Source organism: Astyanax mexicanus, chromosome 23 (genome assembly GCF_023375975.1).
Source record: "Astyanax mexicanus isolate ESR-SI-001 chromosome 23, AstMex3_surface, whole genome shotgun sequence".
Classification (NCBI taxonomy): Eukaryota; Metazoa; Chordata; class Actinopteri; order Characiformes; family Acestrorhamphidae; genus Astyanax; species Astyanax mexicanus.
The window spans coordinates 20,126,885-20,145,547 of record NC_064430.1 but is presented as its reverse complement, the minus strand read 5'-3'; the positions used below and the strand labels follow the sequence as shown (position 1 = coordinate 20,145,547).

Here is an 18,663-nt window from a genome sequence, read left to right as displayed (position 1 = left end):
TCTGACATTAGATCGTTAACAAGATCTGTGTTTAAATAATTCTGTTGGGTTTTTTTTGTTTTGTCTGGTTTTGTTGCCATTTCTGCTTTTTCTTTGTTCTGTTTTGCAGTTAAACAACATCCAGCAGACAAAACATCACACTTACCATATTCCAAACTACTGGAGATTACAGAGGAAAGGAGCTTAACATGAACATTTACAATGATAATTAATATACTCATCACTGCTACCTAGAATTTTCTATTTTTGTTGTTTGTCATAATATTGGAAATATATTAGAATATAAATATATAAGAAATAAATAAGAATATAGGAAAAATGGTCCAAATTTGTTTTGTTGTTAAAAGATTATATTAGATTTTATCATGCACTCTAACTCCGGCTGTGTCTCATATTAATAAGTAAACACAATCATTTTTTTAAATATATTTGTAATTTATTCAACTTCATCACAGGAGCAGGAAAGTGGGGAATTGATTCAGCTCTTTACCAACACAGTTGTTTAATGAACAAAATCATGCAGTGCAATTCTGGAAAGACAATGTACATTTTTTTCATTTAAATTCAATTCATCCTTGTTTATCATTTTATAGAATTTCAGATCATTTGGTTTCAATTCACAAAACTCTTATTATTATTTTTGATTATATTAATCAGTAAAATCCACATGTTTAATTGCAGTGGTGGTTGATAAACACCATCAAAATGGGAACAAAACACAAATAAAAACAGAGGAAATCACTTTTGTAATCTTATTGTAATTTTTTACAACAGATGAGAGTGGAATTAATTTTAGAGTGACAGCAGTAAAATAATTCAAATCTTTAACTTCAACACTTTGGTCCATTTGGTCAAGTAACTATGTGATTTGTCTACGGCTTTCTGCTGTTCCAACAGCGTAACTCACTAAAATGTTCCTAAATGTAAAGTAAAATAAAAATATTACTGAAATTCCAAAACACGAGTTAGAGTTCTATTAGATTTATTCTATTTCTAAAAGCTAAAAAATGTTAGTTATTATGGTTAGATATCCTTTGGCCTAAATTAAACTCAATAAGAGCTCAAATACTTGAAATAAATTACACACTTCATATTTTCCTTCCGTTCAATTCCATACAAAAGACAAAACCCAAACTTTCTTTGTAAACCGACACGTTTCACAACCTCGTCTTACCGCAGCAGAACCGAGCGAACATCAGCGACATCACCAACCGAGTGGAGAAAAAAAAATGCTCAAAGCACAAATAAAAAGTTACAAAAGTGTAAATCTACGCTATGCTATGTTAAGCTATGTCAAATTTCTTAATTTCTACGGTTTCCATTCCTCGGCTCTCGTCTCATTCGTCCTCGTGGTGTTCGAAGAATTCGTGGCAGCAGATGGTTACCATGGTTACGAAGGTCATAAACTCCTGGAAGTCGCATTCAGAGTCGCCGTCGGTGTCCAGACTCTCCATGAGACTGTCCATGGTGGCCTGGTCTTTCACATGCTGAGGGGGTGAGGGGGGAGGTTGGTGAATGGGTAGAAGAAGGGGGTAAAAGGTGAGAATATAGTATTAAAACTGTCCAGGTTTAAGGTTTCAATATTTTTTTATTTTTTTGTAAAATATACAGATGTATAGATAATTTAGTAAAAAAAAAAAAAAAAAGAAAGTTTTTGTTTTTTTTTATATAATTTTTTAGTTAACTTTTTAGTTTTTAATGTTGGTTTGTTTTAGCTGGATTTTTTCACATGTCTTTTTAGTTTCTTTCATTTCTCTTATTATTTGTAGGTATTGCTTATTTATATTTTACTCTTTTATGTATTTAGTTTTTATTTATTCATCTGTAGTTGAATTTTTTATTAGATCTATTACCTTTTTTATTAACCTATGATTTTATGATTCTTGCTCTTAAATAATTATTTTTACCTTATATGTTTTATATCTTAATATTTTTACAATTATATATTTTTTAAAATAATTATTATACCTTATTAAAATGCTGTTTTTTTTGTTTGTTTTTTTTTTATATTACCAATTTTATTCTATCTACTTTGTTGTTGTTGTTGCTGTCAATCCCTTTTCATTTGTAATTGCTTGGCTGCATTGTAAATGAGGGCCACCCTTAATGTACTCCGAGTTTAAATAAGGGTCGATTGATTGATTGATTGATTGATTGAAATGTAACAATGTAACAGTTAAAATAATAAAATGCTAGTTAAAGAGAATCTGCAAAAATACAAACAAAAATAAATCTTACAAACCGGAAGTAAAAAAAACTTAAATACAAAAAATATAGGTTTTTTTTTTTTGTTCAAATATAAGCAATAATACAGTTTCTACTACTTGAATACGTTTTAAACTTTTACTTTACTTTTAAACTCTTTCACTAAAGAAATATCAGTTTATTCAGTGTTCAGAAAGTCCGAGAACTGTCCGGACGGACACACCCACCTCGGTCAGTGTTGGCAGCTCGTGGGTCAGCAGCTCTTTCAGCTCGCTTTTCTTCAGCTTGTGTTTGTCCCCCTCTTTCTCCGAGTACTTATGAAAGACTTCAATGATGGTGGCCAGGCAGTTCTCCAAGTCCGTCATGGTTTCTGAGCCTGCTTTCTTCTCCAGTTCAAAGAAAAAGAGGGGTTTGTTTTGTGGAAAGGAGAAAAGTCGGTAAAGTCAGGACTGGGCAACTTTTAACAGTATTTGTTAGAAAGGAAAAAAAAAAATAAAACATACTTTTATATAAATTAGCAAATGAAATCTTCTTTTTTTTTTATTATATACTATGTAGCTCAACCTAAAATTTCCTTTTTTTGTGTACACTACTGGGACATATTTTACAAAAATATATATAAAAAAATATATATAAATCATCAGTATAAACCCATTCAGTATAAAAGCATTCAATGTTACATATCATCTTAATTAAAAAGTTATAGAAAGTTTTATTCTTTTACTTCAGAATTATTTTTTTTGCTATTGTTGTTATTAGTAGTCTAAACTGCCTACAGTCAAAATTGACTACAGAAGAGAGAGAAGAAAGAGAGCGCATTAGAACTTACCGGGGCGGAGAGCGAGAGAATGGAGTGATTTGTGTTGTGGTAAGAAGGGAGAAAGTGAGGGAGAGACGGAGAGACGCTCTGAGTCTTTATAGCTCCACACTGGAAGGCCTGGCAGCAGCACACACACACTTACCCTGCCAATCTAAAGAGCTGACCAATAAGAAGATGACCATTTCTCAGTCCACCATACACACTCTCTCTCTCACACACACACACGCTTGTCTTAACACACTTGTGAGGACCTTTCTATTCTTGTAAGCACTTTACTATACTTGTCAGGACCTTACTATACTTTGAGGACCTTCCATTGACATAATGATTATAGTAGCTAATTAACACTTTACCTAACCCTTAAACTATGCAAACCTAACTTCAACCTAGTGTAACAGTAAACTTAAGCTAATCTCACCCCAGCCTAAAAAAAAGCCCATAATCTTAACCTTAACTTAACCTTTTCAAAACTAACCCTAACCATAATCTAACCTCACTCTACTCTTAACTTAATCTTAGTCTATTTTTAAACTTATTCTAAGCCAGAACCTTACCATATCTCTTATTTCTATGTTTTATTCAATCAGATTAAGAACTATTTTTACAAGTACTTGAAAGGACCACAAATATGTCCTCACAAGACAGCAATATTTTTGTGAGAACATATGGCCTCACACAAATGTGCACACACAAAGTTATAAGGACAAAGTGAGGACCTTACTGTACTCACAAGAACATTATCATGCTTGTGAGTACCCTACTATAATTTGAGGACCTTCCATTGACACAATGATTACAGTAGCTAATTAACAATTTAGCCTAACCCTAACCTTAAACCAAACCTAACCTTAACCTTAACCTAAACTTAATTGGTCAAATAAAAAGTGATGCAAAATACAATTCTAAGGACTTGTGAAGACCACAAACATGTACTCACAAGGATAGTAATATTTTTGTCAGAAAATATGGCCTTACAAATATAGTAAGACACATACATGCATGCGGACACACAAACACACACACACTAGTTGTAATATAATTGTGAGGACCCTACTATACTCATGAGGACATTATCATATTTGTGAGTACCCTACTATAATTTGAGGACCTTCCATTGACATAATGATTACAGTAGCTAATTAACACTTAACCTAGCCTAACCCTAAATCTTGATTTTACTTTTATTTGGTCAAATTAAAAACAACTAGTTTTGTAAAATAAAATCCTAAAGACTTGTTAGGACCACAAACATTGTCCACAAGGATAGAAATATTTTTGTGAGGACCTAAGTGTAGTAAGACACATACAGGGGTTGGACAATGAAACTTAGACCACAATACTTTATTGTCCCAACGGACAGTTCTGGTGGAAACAGAAAAACTTAGGTGCACATGGAATTCTGCCGTGATTTGGGCAGCCGTGGTTTTATGTTTTTTGGATACAATCTGGGTTAGCACCCGAACATCCCTTTCAGACAGCTTCCTCTTACAGCATCCACAGTTAATCCTGTTGGATGTGGTTCGTCCTTCTTGGTGGTGTGCTGACATTACCCTGGATACCGTGGCTCTTGATGCATCACAAAGACTTGCTGTCTTGGTCACAGATGCGCCAGCAAGCCGTGCACCAACAATTTGTCCTCTTTTGAACTCTGGTATGTCCCACATAATGTTGTGTGCATTGCAATATTTTGAGCAGAACTGTGCTCTTACCCTGCTAATTGAACCTTCACACTCTGCTCTTACTGGTGCAATGTGCAATTAATGAAGATTGACCACCAGGCTGCTCCAATTTAGCCATGAAACCTCCCACACTAAAATGACAGGTGTTTCAGTTTCATTGTGGTACTCTTACTATATTTGTGAGGACCTTTCTATTCTTTTGAGGACCTTTCATTGGCAAAATGATTGTAGCTAATTAACACTTAACCTAACCCTAACCTTAACCCAATCCTAAACTTAACCTAAACCCAATGTTAGAGTAAACTTAACCCAACCTGACCCTTAATCATGAACTTAACCTTAGCCTAATCTTCACCTACCCTAACCCTTAATTCTACACTTTTATTTAGTCAAATAAAAAAAAAGTTTTGTAAAATAAAAGCCTACAGACATTTAAGGACCACAAACAATGTCCTCACAAGGAACTATGGCTTACAAGTACAGTAAGTCACATACATGCATTCACAAGTTAGTTTTAATATATTTGTGAGGACCTTACCATACCTGAATCCAAAATTAACCTTAACCTAAATTTAACTTATCCAATCCTAACCCTAACCTAATGTTAAACTAAACTTAAACTATCCCCATACTAATCGTAAAATTACCTTTAGCTTAACCTTAAGTTTACCCTTACCCTTACCCTTTATTAAAGTCTTGATTAAAGATCATATTTTGGAATAAATATATTATTTTAAAAACTGCTCAACAATTCACAGTCCTGGAGGGGTCTGGATCACACATTTAAAAAAGAATAATAGAATTAGCATTTAAGCTTTTGGTGGAGAAACAGACAAACACAAGCACAGATGTCCAAATATTAGTCATATGTCCCTTTATTATTAAAGCATTTATTCAACTATTTTAAGTAACACCCATTTCTGACAAAGATGTGCAAATGCAAACATACATCTTGTATTACCAATAGAATAGGACCCTCTGGAGGAGACAGAAATCTATTTACTGGCTCCAGGTCATTGTCTACTACCAGGCATGGGGTACATGGGGTGGTAGAAACCCCTTACGACTTTTGTAATAGAATGAGATGATAGTTGGGCATGAGATGGGGTGGAATCAAATTGCAACCAAACTCTCACAGCAGTCTTCTAGTCCAAAATCTAGTGGAAAGTCTTCATTGGACAGTACATAGAGAGACATTTACTCCAACCAAAGCAGGATGGACTCTTTCTATTACCCATCATTTTTCATAATACATGATAATTAAGCAGGTATTTTATTACAAATAGTTTACAACTGGAAAAAATAAGAGACCCTTTCAGTTTCTAAATCAGTTTCTCTGATTTTGTTATTTATGGATTTATGTTTGAGTAAAATTAACATTAAACTAAAGACAACATTTCTCCCAAATTCCAAATAAAAATATTGTCATTAAGAACATTTATTTGCAGAAAATGAGAAATGGTTTAAATAACAAAAATGATGCAGAGCTTTTAGACCTCAAATAATGATAAAAAAAAAAGAAATTTCTAATTTTATGAGTTAAGAGTTCTGAAATCAATTTTTGGTGGAATAAATACTGTTTTAAACACTGTTTTTATGCATCTTGGCATGTTCTCCTCCACCAGTCTTACACACTGCTTTTGGATAATTTTATGCCTTTACTCCTGGTGCAAATATTCAAGCAGTTCATCTTGGTTTGATGGCTTGTGATCATCCATCTTTCTGTTGATTATATTTCAGAGGTTTTTAATTTGGTAAAAACAAAAAGTTGTAATTAATATCGGTGATATTTTTTTTTCGTATTTTTGTACTTTGTAGTTTTTGTTTTCAGAATGGCCGTGGTTGACCTCAGCTGACCCCCGTGATCCAGCACCATCTCTGGACAGCCGACTTCTTATTCTACTCTATTTCTGTGTTGCTTTGTGTCTTATTATACATACACACACTCCTTTATCCATCTCTCCCTCACTAATCCTCATCCCTCCTTCTCCTCTCCTCCCGTCCACCTCCCCTGCCGCCTCTGTTCTCCAGGGCACGCTCAGGCATTCTGTTGACAGGCATCAGTGTGGACGACAATAGTGCGTTTGATAGGAAGTGAGTGGAGCTGAATGTTAATGAGGGGCCTTTTCTCTGAGCGATCTGGCCAGACGTGTGCCGTTAGCGCCAGCCCAGTTCAGAGCAGCACAGATTTCTAAAGAGGAACCAAAACACAACTTAAGCAGCTTTGAGCCGAAGCTCTGCCTGTTTTCAGAGATCTGCAACTATGCCAAATAAAGTGGTGCATAAAAATTTCTGAACCTTTTTAAAATCATCTGTATTTCTGTATCTGTATCTTGCTACATTGTAAATGAATACTGAAGTCATAATACTCTTGCATATTTGTGGTTTCTGAGGCTGGTAACTCTGAACAACTTATCCTGTGCAACAGAGGTAACCCTTGCTCTTACTTTCCTGGTGTGGTCCTAATGAGTGCCAGTTCCATCACAATGTTTCTGTTGAAATTTGGTTACTTTTTCCTTTACTTAGTTGAGGAGTTCTCGCCATAATATGAATTAGAACATTACTCAAATAGAGCTATTCACTGTATACCTGTAACTCTACCTCTTCACAACTTTACAACTGATGCTCTCAAACACATTAAGAGGCAAGAAATTCCAGTTATTAATCTTTTGACATGTTCAGCACAGCTTTTAAGTAAAAAACAATATTCTAAAACATATTCGAGTTTGTTTAACAATTTTTGTGTAATAATTAATATCATATGTTTTTCTTCATAGTTTGGTTCACTTTAGTTTTAATCTACTATGCAGAACATGTTTTTAATAATGTGTCCACACTGTTGACTTTGGAGCTCTGGAGGTCTGTGGGTTGACTATGACTGTTCTCACCATCTTTCGCATCTGCTTATTTGAGATTTTTCTTCTCCATGTTCACAATGTCTTACAGTGTGTTGTAGAACCATTTCTAGCAGTCAACGGTTTCTCACCAAGGGGTGCACTACCAAAAGTAGCCTCTAACAGCCTTTTTTTATTGGGCAGAGAAGGAATCCCTTCCCAGCATCCTGGGGTAATTCTAAATATACAGTATAATCAGACCACATCTGTGATCATTTAAATATCTTAAATATATTTGTATAGTTGCATGATTTTAGAAATATGTACCACATCCCTAGAACTTAGTCGTACTTGATGCCCTCAATCCTTCACGCACCATGTGGCCTCAGTTGCTCGATCCTGCCGCTTCGCGCTTTATAACATCAGGAAAATTAGACCGTTTCTGACGCAACAGGCCACCCAACTCCTGGTACAAGCAGTCGTCATCTCACGCCTTGACTACTGCAATACCCTACTAACTGGCCTCCCGGCCTGTGTAGTAAAACCACTCCAAATGATCCAGAATGCAGCAGCATGTCTGGTCTTCAACCAACCAAAACGGGCACATGTCACCCCGCTGCTCATTGAGCTCCATTGGCTACCAGTTGCTGCTCGCATCAAATTCAAACCTCTTACAATCGCCTACAAGGTGATGACAGAACAGCTCCTTCCTACCTGCACTGATCACTCCTGAAGGCCTACGCTACCTCCTGGCCGTTGTGCTCCTCCAATGAACGCTGTCTCGCTTTACCAAACAAACATTTACACAAAGCAATCCAGACTGTTCTCATACAGAGTTCCCCAATGGTGGAACAAACTACCGTCCACTACCAGATCAGGAGAATCTCTCGCTATCTTTAAGAGACTCCTGAAGACAGAGCTCTTCAAAGAGCACTTACTCTCCTAACACCTTTAACTAACTACCTTCTACTACCAGATCAGGAGAATCTCTCGCTATCTTTAAGAAACTCCTGAAGACAGAGCTCTTCAAAGAGCACTTACTCTCCTAACACCTCCAACTAACTACCTTCTACTATCAGATCAGGAGAATCTCTCACTATCTTAATAAACTCCTGAAGACAGAGCTCTTCAAAGAGCACTTACTCTCCTAACACCTCTAACACACTAACTACTTCTAACCTCATTTCCTTCTTCCCCTCCTTCACTTCTCTATCCCTTCGACCTCCTTTAAGCCCTATCTAAAAATAGTTTATCTTAATTCCTATTACTTTGTACTTCATTACTGTAAGTCGCTTTGGACAAAAGCGTCTGCCAAATGTAATGTAATGTAATGTAATGTAATGTAATCTTCAGGGTCTTCCTTGAATTTTTGTACTTTCTGAACTTTTCTTTTAAGAGTCCTTCTTACAACATTCTGAAGTTCAGGAAATGTTGTTTCTTTACTTTTTCTTTATCTGAAGTAATAGAGAAGCTTAGAAGAGTTTATATCTCAAAGCTCTGCTGAAGGTAACGGGAGCAGCTGTGAAGATTACTCGCTCTGATTCAGAGTAAACACAGTTAAAACTCTGAAAGTGAACTTTGGAGAGTGTAGTGGTGAACACTGACTGTGCTGGTGGGAAGCCTGTAGTCTTCCTGATGTGGATCAGGAGGGCACAACCAAAAGTCAGGTAAAGGGAAGTGAAAAGCTGCACCCATCATCTCCTTTTTATCCTGCTGAAAAATGTAGAACAATACAAGCTTTTGCTGGTGAATGGTTTCATGGTGCATTTTCGTACGATTCCAGGTCCAGCTCAACCTTATACCACGGTAGATACTATACCATGGTCAGCCGTATTTCAGTCAGTTAACGCTTCGGGTTTTTTGGTGTTATTATTGGTGGTGTCATTGTGATTAATGTTGTTATTAGTAGTGGTTGAGCTTGTTGGTGATATTGAGGTTGTTGGTGTTACTCGAGTTGGTGTCATTGTGTTTTTGCTGGTGTTGGTGTCAGTGTTGGTGTTTTTGTCAGTGATGTTGGTGTCATTGTTGTTGAAGATTTGGAAATGTTATTATTGGTGGTGTCATTGTAGTAGTCATTGTTATTGGGTTTGTTGGTGTTATTATTGGTGGTGTCATTGCTGTAGTCATTGTTATTGAGTTTGTTGGTGTTATTAGTGATTGTGCCATTGTTGGTGTAATTGTGTTTTGTGCTGGTGTTGGTGTCAGTGTTGATGTTTTTGTCAGTGCTGTTGCTGTCATTGTTGTTGAAGATTTGGGAGTTGTTATTAGTGATTGTGTCATTGTTGGAGTCATTGTTACTGAGTTTGTTGGTGTTATTATTGGTATCCTAATTGGTAACGTTTTTAATGTCATTGTTGGTATCCTAGTTGTTGAGATTGTTGATGTTATTGTTGGTATCCTAATTGTTGAGGTTGTTAATGTTATTGTTGGTGTCCCAGTTGTTGAGGTTGCTGATGTTATTGTTGGTGTTCTAGTTGTTGAGGTTGTTGTGTTACTGTTGGTATCCTAGTTGTTGAGGTTGCTGATGTTATTGTTGGTGTTCTAGTTGTTGAGGTTGTTGTGTTACTGTTGGTGTCCTAGTTGTTGAGGTTGTTGATGTTATTGTTGGTGTCCTAGTTGTTGAAGCTGTTGATGTTATTGTTGGTGTCCTAGTTATTAATTTTATTGTAGGTGTCCTTATTACTGCGGTTATTGATGTTGTTTTTGTTGGTATCCTAGTTATTAATGTTATTGTTGGTGTCCTAGTTGTTGAGGTTATTAATGTTATTGTTGGTGCCTTTGTCATTGAGGTTGTTGAGGTCATTGCTCTTGTTAATGTTATTTTGTAGTTATGTTGTATGTTATATCGTAGTTTTTGGAGATGCTAGTGGCATAATCGCTTTGTTATATGCGCTGATGATTTTTTGTGGACTTCGCTTTTGTTAACTGGGGTATTTTTAGCATTGCTGTTGGTGAGGTCTCAGTGTGGATTGTGATTGTTGTCTTGCAGGTGTTATAATTGCTGATGCTGACAATAAGCTCTGTCTGTTTTTTGTTTGCTATGCTGTATTTTTCTCTGTGGAGTCAGGTAGTTACAACACCATACACACAAATCAATAATTCATCTCTCTCTCTCTCTCTCTCTCTCTCTCTCTCTCTCTCTCTCATCACATAACTATCCAGCTGCTTCATAATCAGCATCATTGTGGTTGACTAACGCCTACACACATCTTCAGTTTGTCTGGATTTGTTCTGATAAAACAAAGACAACCTCGTTTGGCTTGGTGTGTGTGTGTGTGTGTGTGTGTGTGTGTGTGTTAGAGAGTGTGTGTGTTGTGTTTGGGTGTGAATGATGCCTCCTGTATTGATGAGGAACACAATAATGGAACTGTTGTTGAACACTGCGATGCTGGCCATATGATGGCTGGCCCAGTGCATGCTGGGATAGTGGTGTTGGAGGACAGTGCAGGCTTTCTCAGTGAGGGTCACATGCTCTCATTGACTACCACTGACCTACTACAGCAGCGTCCAGAAGAAAGGACACTTTAAAGATCCTGTGTGTGGAAATTAAATAGCAACATCAACTCATAGTGGATTCAGTTATTGGTTCTACTTAGTCTTTCCTCAACATTCTCTCTAAGAGTTTCTACTTTTATGTCTTGGTTCTACTTAATCATTCTTCAACATTCTCTCTTGAGAGTTTTTCTTTTGAGTCTTGGTTCTACTTAATCATTCTTCAACATTCTCTCTGAGAGTTTTTCCTTTTGTGTCTTGGTTCTACTGACTCATTCCTCAACATCATTTCTGAGTGTTTCTCCTTTTAAGTCTTGGTTCTGCTTAGTCCTTAACATCCTTTCTGAGAGTTTCTCTTTTTAAATCTTAGTTCTATTTAGTCATTCTTCAACATTCTTTCTGAAAGCTTCTCCTTTTTAGTCTTGGTTCTACTCAGAAATCCTTTACATTTCTCTCTAAGCGTTTCTCATTTTGATTATTGATTCTACTGACTTATTCCTTAATGTCATCTCTGAGAGTTCCACCATTTTAGTCTTGGTTCTACTTAGTCATTCTTTAACATTTTCTCTGAGAATTTCTACTTTTGAGTCTTGGTTCTACTGACCTATTCCTCAACATCATCTCTGAGTGTTTCTTCCTATGTGTCTTGGTTCTACTGACCTATTTCTAAACATCATCTCTGAGTGTTTCTTCTTTTGTGTCTTGGTCCTACTTAGTCATTCTTCAACATTTTCTCTTAGAGTTTTTCCTTTTGAGTCTTGGTTCTTCTGATACATTCTTCAACACCCTTTCAGAGTGTCTTCTTTTGGTTCCACATACTGAATTTTCCTTGAGCCTTTGTTTCTGTCAGAAGTTCCTTTCCAACTTTTCATTTTACTCTACTCTTTTTTTGCTCTCAGGATGCTGAGTCTTACTTTTGCTCTTAAAGAGGTTTCACTGTTTGAGATATTTCTCCTATACTCTTAACGAAGGTTTTTTTTTTTTTGCCTTCATCTTATGCAGGTATAAACTGTGTATCATTTCAGCTGCAGTGCGTGTGTGTGTGTGTTGAACTTTTCTGTCTGGACACAAATCAGCCAGTAAGATCCAGTGTCCTAAGCTTTGCCCGTTGTCGTGGTAATGGCCTGTTGCCGTGGTAGCCTGGTAACTTATTCCCACCCCTCACTGGGCTGGAAAGGTTCGCCAGAACCCTGAGTCACCCCCGGGCACCCGGCCAGATCCATCCACCACCCCAACTATCCCCAACTACCCCCCACCATACCTGCACTACATCTCTCTCGCTCGCTCTCTCTCTCTCTCTCTCTCCCTCTTTACTTTTTCCTGTCTCTGTCTCCCTCCCTTTCTTTCTTTTTCCCATCTATGCCTTACTCTTTCTCTCTTCTCTCTCGTTTACATTTTGCAATGTGTCTCTTCTCTCTCTCTTGCTCTTTTCTCTCTTTTGATTTCACATTTTACCAACTCTCCCTCTCTCTCTCTCTCTCTCTCTCTCTCTCTCTCTCTCTCTCTCTCTCTCTCTTTCCGTTCCCTCTCTCTCTATTTAGTATTTTCCTATTTCTCTCTTTCTATCTCTCTGTTTATTTTTTTCAACTCTGCCTCCTTTTCTTTTTTCTCTCTATTTAATATTTTCATCTCTCTGTCTCCATTTCTCTTTCTCTTTCACATATTCCCATCCATCTCAGTCTCCCTTTCTCCCTCGTTCTCTCTCATTCTTCTCTCTATCAATTTATTACTCTGGCTCTCTCATTTACCTCTCTCCAAAAGTCTCAATCCCTTATCGCTCTTTCTCTCTTACTCTCTTCACATTTTCCCTCTCTCTTTCTTATTCTCATCCTCTCACCTACTTCTCTCCAATCTCTCTTGCCTTTTCCTCCTCTTTATATCTTTTTTCTCTCCCTCCACTCTCTTTTTCATCTCACACTTTCCCCTCTGTCTCACCCCTGTCCCTCTTTCTCTCTCTTTCTTTCTTTTTTTACCCATCTCTCTCTCCTTCTCCTTTCACTTGCTCTCTCTCTCACGTGTTTCCCACTCTTTCTCTCTCTCTGTCTCATTCTTTCATACATTCCCACCTCGCTCTATTCTTCTCTTGCCTCACACTCCCTCCTCTTTCTTGTCCTTTTTCTTTCTTGTTTCCGCCGCTCTCTCTCTGTCTCTCTCTCTCTCGCACTGCTCTCTCTCTCTCTCTATGTCTTTCTCTCTCTCTCTCTCTCTCTCTCTCGCACTGCTCTCTCTCTCTCTCTCTCTCTGAGTTGTACAGTGTGGAACTGAGACTGATGACCTTGATAAGCTCTGTCGATATGTTTGTCCACAGTTGAATTATTTACAGCCACACACACACTCGCGCACACACACACACACACACACACACACACACACACACACACACACACACACACACACATAACCACAATGGTATCTCTGTTAGTACAGTAAGGAGTGAGGAGTTAACCGTCATTTACCCCTCTGACCTTAAAACTCCACCTACCATATACTCCTAATGTGGCCAGCGGTGAAGCCTGAGCTCAAATGTTTCTAATAAAGTGACCAGAGAGTGGAAGCACTACTGTAGGTGTTCATAATAATGTGGCCAGGGATGGAGCACAAGAACAGGTGTTTCTAATAAAGTGGCCATAGAGTGGAAGGACAAGGTGTTGAGTGTTTCTAATAAAGTGGCCAGGGAGGGAGCACAACAGTAGGTGTTTCTAATAAAGTGGCCAGGGATTTAGCATGATTTGTTGTTTCTAATACAGTGGCCAGAGATGAAGCAGAAGAGCAGGTGTTTCTAATAAAGTGGCCAGGGAGGGAGCACAAGAGTAGGTGTTTCTAATAAAGTGGCCATAGAGTGAAAGGACAAGATGTTGAGTGTTTCTAATAAAGTGGCTGTATTGTGGAAGCAGTACTGTAGGTGTTTCTAATAAAGTGTCCAGGGAGGGAGCACAAGAGTAGGTGTTTCTAATAAAGTGGCCAGGGATGCAGCACTAGTGTAGGTGTTTCTAATAAAGTGGTCAGCGGTAAAACATTAGTTGATATTTCTAATCATGTGGCAGTAGTGTTGAAGCACTAGTGTAGGTGTTCATGATAAAGTGGCCAGTGATGAAGCAGAAGAGCAGGTGTTTCTAATAAAGTGGCCAGCAGAGGGCGCTGGTAGCTTGTGTAATTGTGCTGAATGTTATTGTTTTCACTGCTGGAGTTTTAAAGACCAACTGAAGGCAATAAGGGTGGGTTTAAATCCACAGTGTGTAAATGTCACACACACACACACACACACACACACACACATACAAGTGGTCTTAAGAGGATTGTGAAGCGCATCGATCGTAGCGTACCGTGCGTGTGTGTGTGTGTGTGTGTGTGTGTGTGTGGGTGTGTGTGTGTGTGTGTGAAGTGGCTTAGTTGGGCAGGTGCTTTGGCTTTGGCCAACAGGTTCTGATGAAAGAAAGCATGAAGTGTGTAAGATTACACACACACACACACACACACACACAGAACTGCATGATGTACTCTCTCTAATTTAAACACTCTTTCTTTATCTTTCTCTCTTTCATCCTCTTTCTCTCTGTCTCACTCTTTTATCTGTCATTATCATCTCCCTCTCTTTCTCTTTCCTTCTCTCTATTTCTCTCATTCTTTTTATCTTCCTCTCTATCTTATTCTAACTTCTCTCCCTCACACTATTTTCTTTCTTTCTTTCTTTCTCACACTCTTTTTTGATCTTTCTTTCTCAAATTATTTTTTGACCTATTTCTTTATCTCTCACACTATTTTTTATTTTCTTTTTCTTTCTTTCTTTCTTTCTTTCTTTCTTTCTCACACTATTTTTGATCTCTCTCTCTTTTTCTTTCTCACACTATTTTTTAATCTCTTTTTTATAATTATTATATATTATGTATCATAACTTATTTGAGTAATATAATTAATTTATCTGAAATTAAATTTACTTAAAAAAGCAAATGCAGGAAGTTGCAAAACTTTTTTCAAGTAAATTTTATTCATAATTTTTTTCTGTGTATATCTTAAGGAACGTGGCCAGATGCTGCAACTATTATTTATTATTTTCTGTTCCTTAATTCTCTGTGATGGGAGCTAAAATTAGCTTTCATTAGCTTTCATTTTATTCTATTTTCCTGTTTTACTTTAGCCCTTTCAGACCTGAATGGTTCCCAAGTGATGGTAAGAATGTTGTTGTCTGTAATCCACACAAAATATATATGCGTATATAAAACCTAATACAGCACAATTCTAAATGTCATCAAATAATATTACATTTTTTATGTCCATTGCATTGGAAGCCTGTCTTGTTACTTTTATAATTGATATTGAGCTTTTTTATTTACCACACCATAATTAATCCATAAAATAAAATGTAAATGAGAGCTTATAAACTCATCCACATATACATGCCAGTCCCGCCAAGTTACTATTAGTCATACAGTTTTTCTCAAATGTTTAAACACATTTCTAGAAATTTGGCACAGTTTCTCAAAACTCTAAACACAAACTGAAAATTATTAACTCCTTTGTTGAAATTCAACAAATCTCCAGCAAAACTGATTCCTTCCACCAAAACAACACACACAGCTATTTTATATGCTTATCTCTTACAGAGCATCAAATAAAAACTGACAAGATCAATTCAGAGCACTATAATCAGAATTAGTATTCGGTTATGTTTTCGACTTCATGAAGCCGCTGTACAAATTCACACATTGTACAAATTATATGTTGGTTTTCTGTTCTTTATATTTATTTGGTATATGCAACACAAATGTAAGTCATTTTTACTGTATGTAGTTTATTGCAAAACTGTAATTTTCACCTATATAAGTACAATAAGAAACATGGCGAGGAAAATCAGTTCACATACAAAGAGCTAACAAAAATGTATTTATTATTTATGTATCTGAAGGTCAGTGATTCTCAGGTGACCAAGGTGCGCTAAATGATGCAGTTTGTGTTTAGCGATTTGCAAAGCTCTGATTTAGAATGATATCTGAGTGAGAACATATAGAATTGTGCTTAGAGTTTAGCAGTTTGGAGTTTGTGTGCATAGTTCCACATTTTGTGTGTATACAATGTGGAAAAACTGTAACACTAGTAGCAGTAGCACTTGTAGTATTACTAGTTAAGCATGTATTAGAAGCAGTAATAGAGCAAGTAGTGGTATCAGTAATAATAGGACTAGTATTAGTAATTGTAATTGTAATTCTCATAACATTATAGGTAGCATTACTACTAGTGAAGCAGCAGTACACTGTAAACCCAGAAGTTGTTTGTCTGTTTAAAAAAAATTAGAGATTTATAAACAATACTCAACTATTTTGAGTTAGTTGAACTTTTGTGGGCACATAAACATGTAAACTGAGATCTTTGAGTTGAACCAACTTATAATAATTGAGTTTAGTCTGTTGCCATTGGCAGATTCTTTTCCATTGGCTTCTGTCACAATCTATTTGCATACTGGGTGTGTCCAACAGTTTCTGACTAACACTCACCATCAGTGTGTAGTGATTCCCCCTGGGCTACATTAGGTAAACTTGTAGAGCACATACTATGATTAAATACTTGGTCTCTGTGTTGTAGCTGTAGAACAGCATCATTTACTGAGCAGCAGTAACTCTGTGTTCTCTCTGTGCTCTCAGTACTTTTAATTATTTACTGTTTTGGTTCCTCTACTTTTCTATGAGTATTTAAAAAAAATAGTTGAATGAAAACAGAAAGAAGACTAAAAAGAAGTTCAGGAAAATATTCATTTTAAATATATATATATATATGTGTATGTATTTGTTAAGTTCATTGTACTTAAAAATTCTATTACATGAACTTAAAATTTATTAGGTAATCAGTTACAACAAAAGTTTTGAATTCAGCCAATTACAAAGTGTGTAATTCTAGAAATTACACACTTAAAAAAACAACTTGCATTTACAGTTATTGCTGTTATTGCTATTTAAAGTAGAAACAACTCGAGTAAACTGTGTAGATTTAACTATGATTTGAGTACACTTAAATAGCAAGCATAAAGTGAACTTAACTTGAAAATAACAGTTAAAATTGCTTAACTTTTTCAAGGCAACCGGTTTCCTCATTTTTTTTTTAAAGTAAGATCAACTTATCACATTTCACAGTGTAGTAGTTTAATTATTAAGGTATTCCTCTGAGAAAAAAAGTAATGAACTATATTAAAATATTGATGACATTGATGAGGAACATCCTCTCTGAGAAGATTAGACAGACTGAGCTCCATCCTCTTGACAAGAACCCAAAACAATATAATCTTCATCTACAGCACTCCAAAGAACCAAAACTTCTGGTTCATACAAAACATTTGGTTCCTACAACTTCCTACAATATTCAAGCTTTGTATTTTTTTATCCAACAGATCAAAAGGATTCAGTAAAGAAAGACCCCCGTGAAGAAGAATCCAGCACATGGAAAAAGAAGAGGGGAACTCGAGGAGAGGGGCAAACAATAAAGTACCACAAAGGCCAGGATGAATGGAGGAATCGCAGGGATGAAGGAAACAGAGACAGCAGGGCTTCTTCTGAGAGAGGAAGCCGAGAGCATCCCGGGGCGAGACGGAATTATCAGATCTCACCAGAGCCCCCGAGACCCTACAGCGCCGTGCCCTCGGCTCATCCACGGACGGGACAGCAGGTGGGTACATCTTCACCCAAGTCATGATCCCTAAGAGCAGATTCTTTCTGTTAAGGTCAGCAGGTACCTCTGGGGTCAGCAGTAGGAGCCAGTAGGAGTCAGCTAGATCAGGGGTGTCCAAACCTTTGTTGTTGGGGGACAGAAGGAGAAATATATGTGCAGTCACGGTCCACAGATTCTGTAATAAAACAAACTATGAAATATACTACTTACAATAATACATTTTCTGACATATTATACACTCTTCCCTCTGAACTTCTGTGCATTTGCTTTCCATTTTCCATTTCTTTGGAGTTTCCACATTTTCCTAAAAGCTCAGGAACTTTAATGTAGGCAGGGTTGCCAGATCCAACAAAAAATATCCAGCCCAAAGTCCAAAGCCTAAAACCTGCCCTTCAGAAGCTTAAACTGGCCCAAAATAAATGTCTATCACTTGTTTAAAGAAAATGGCAAAACAACTATAAGTGTAGGACTTAGCATTTTGTTTGTAAGGGATATATTATCAATATTGCTATTTATCTTAAAGTCATTAATAATATTGTAACATTAGTGTTTTATTAGTTATTTTTTCATAACAGTTTTATATCCCAGTCAAGAACATTTAATAGCAACATAGCAATAAGCAAAAAAACTGATATTTACTTACTCATTTCTGTTCTTGCCCCTCCTAAACTCTGTTTTCTCTTCGTTTAACATTTTTTAGATTTTGGTAAATTTTTTTTTTGTTTGGGTGTTTTTTGTGACTTTTTTGGGTTTTTTTTTTTTCTTCACCTGCAACTGGAATTTGGTGGTAAAAACGCCAACCTGGCAACTCTGAATGTAGACATAATGAAGGAAATAAAGGAGATGAGGAGCGTTTTAGATTGGGTTCATGTGATATTGACACCTAGCGTTCAAACTTTGACTCTCACATTATCAACACCTGCTTATAAATTTTTAAGAACTCAAAGAGGCCACTTTGAAGAGGGTCACTTTGCTGCGC

At 36.7% G+C, this 18,663-nt stretch overlaps 1 protein-coding gene across 2 annotated transcripts; it reads right to left on the bottom strand.

The window, feature by feature from the left end:
- Positions 1–414: 414 nt before the first annotated feature.
- Positions 415–3,141, bottom strand: s100b (S100 calcium binding protein, beta (neural)). 2 transcript variants are annotated; one of them, XM_007238292.4, is made up of 3 exons: positions 3,035–3,141; positions 2,433–2,588; positions 415–1,487 (listed from the first exon to the last, which is right to left on the bottom strand). In XM_007238292.4, exons 2-3 carry the CDS (start codon positions 2,568–2,570, stop codon positions 1,338–1,340), a joined length of 288 nt encoding a protein of 95 aa, XP_007238354.1. In that variant the 5' UTR covers positions 2,571–2,588; positions 3,035–3,141; the 3' UTR covers positions 415–1,337. The 2 variants fall into 2 exon arrangements, with proteins under 2 accessions (XP_007238354.1, XP_007238355.1); XM_007238293.4 differs by having other exon boundaries at positions 2,433–2,591; positions 3,035–3,124.
- Positions 3,142–18,663: the final 15,522 nt, after the last annotated feature.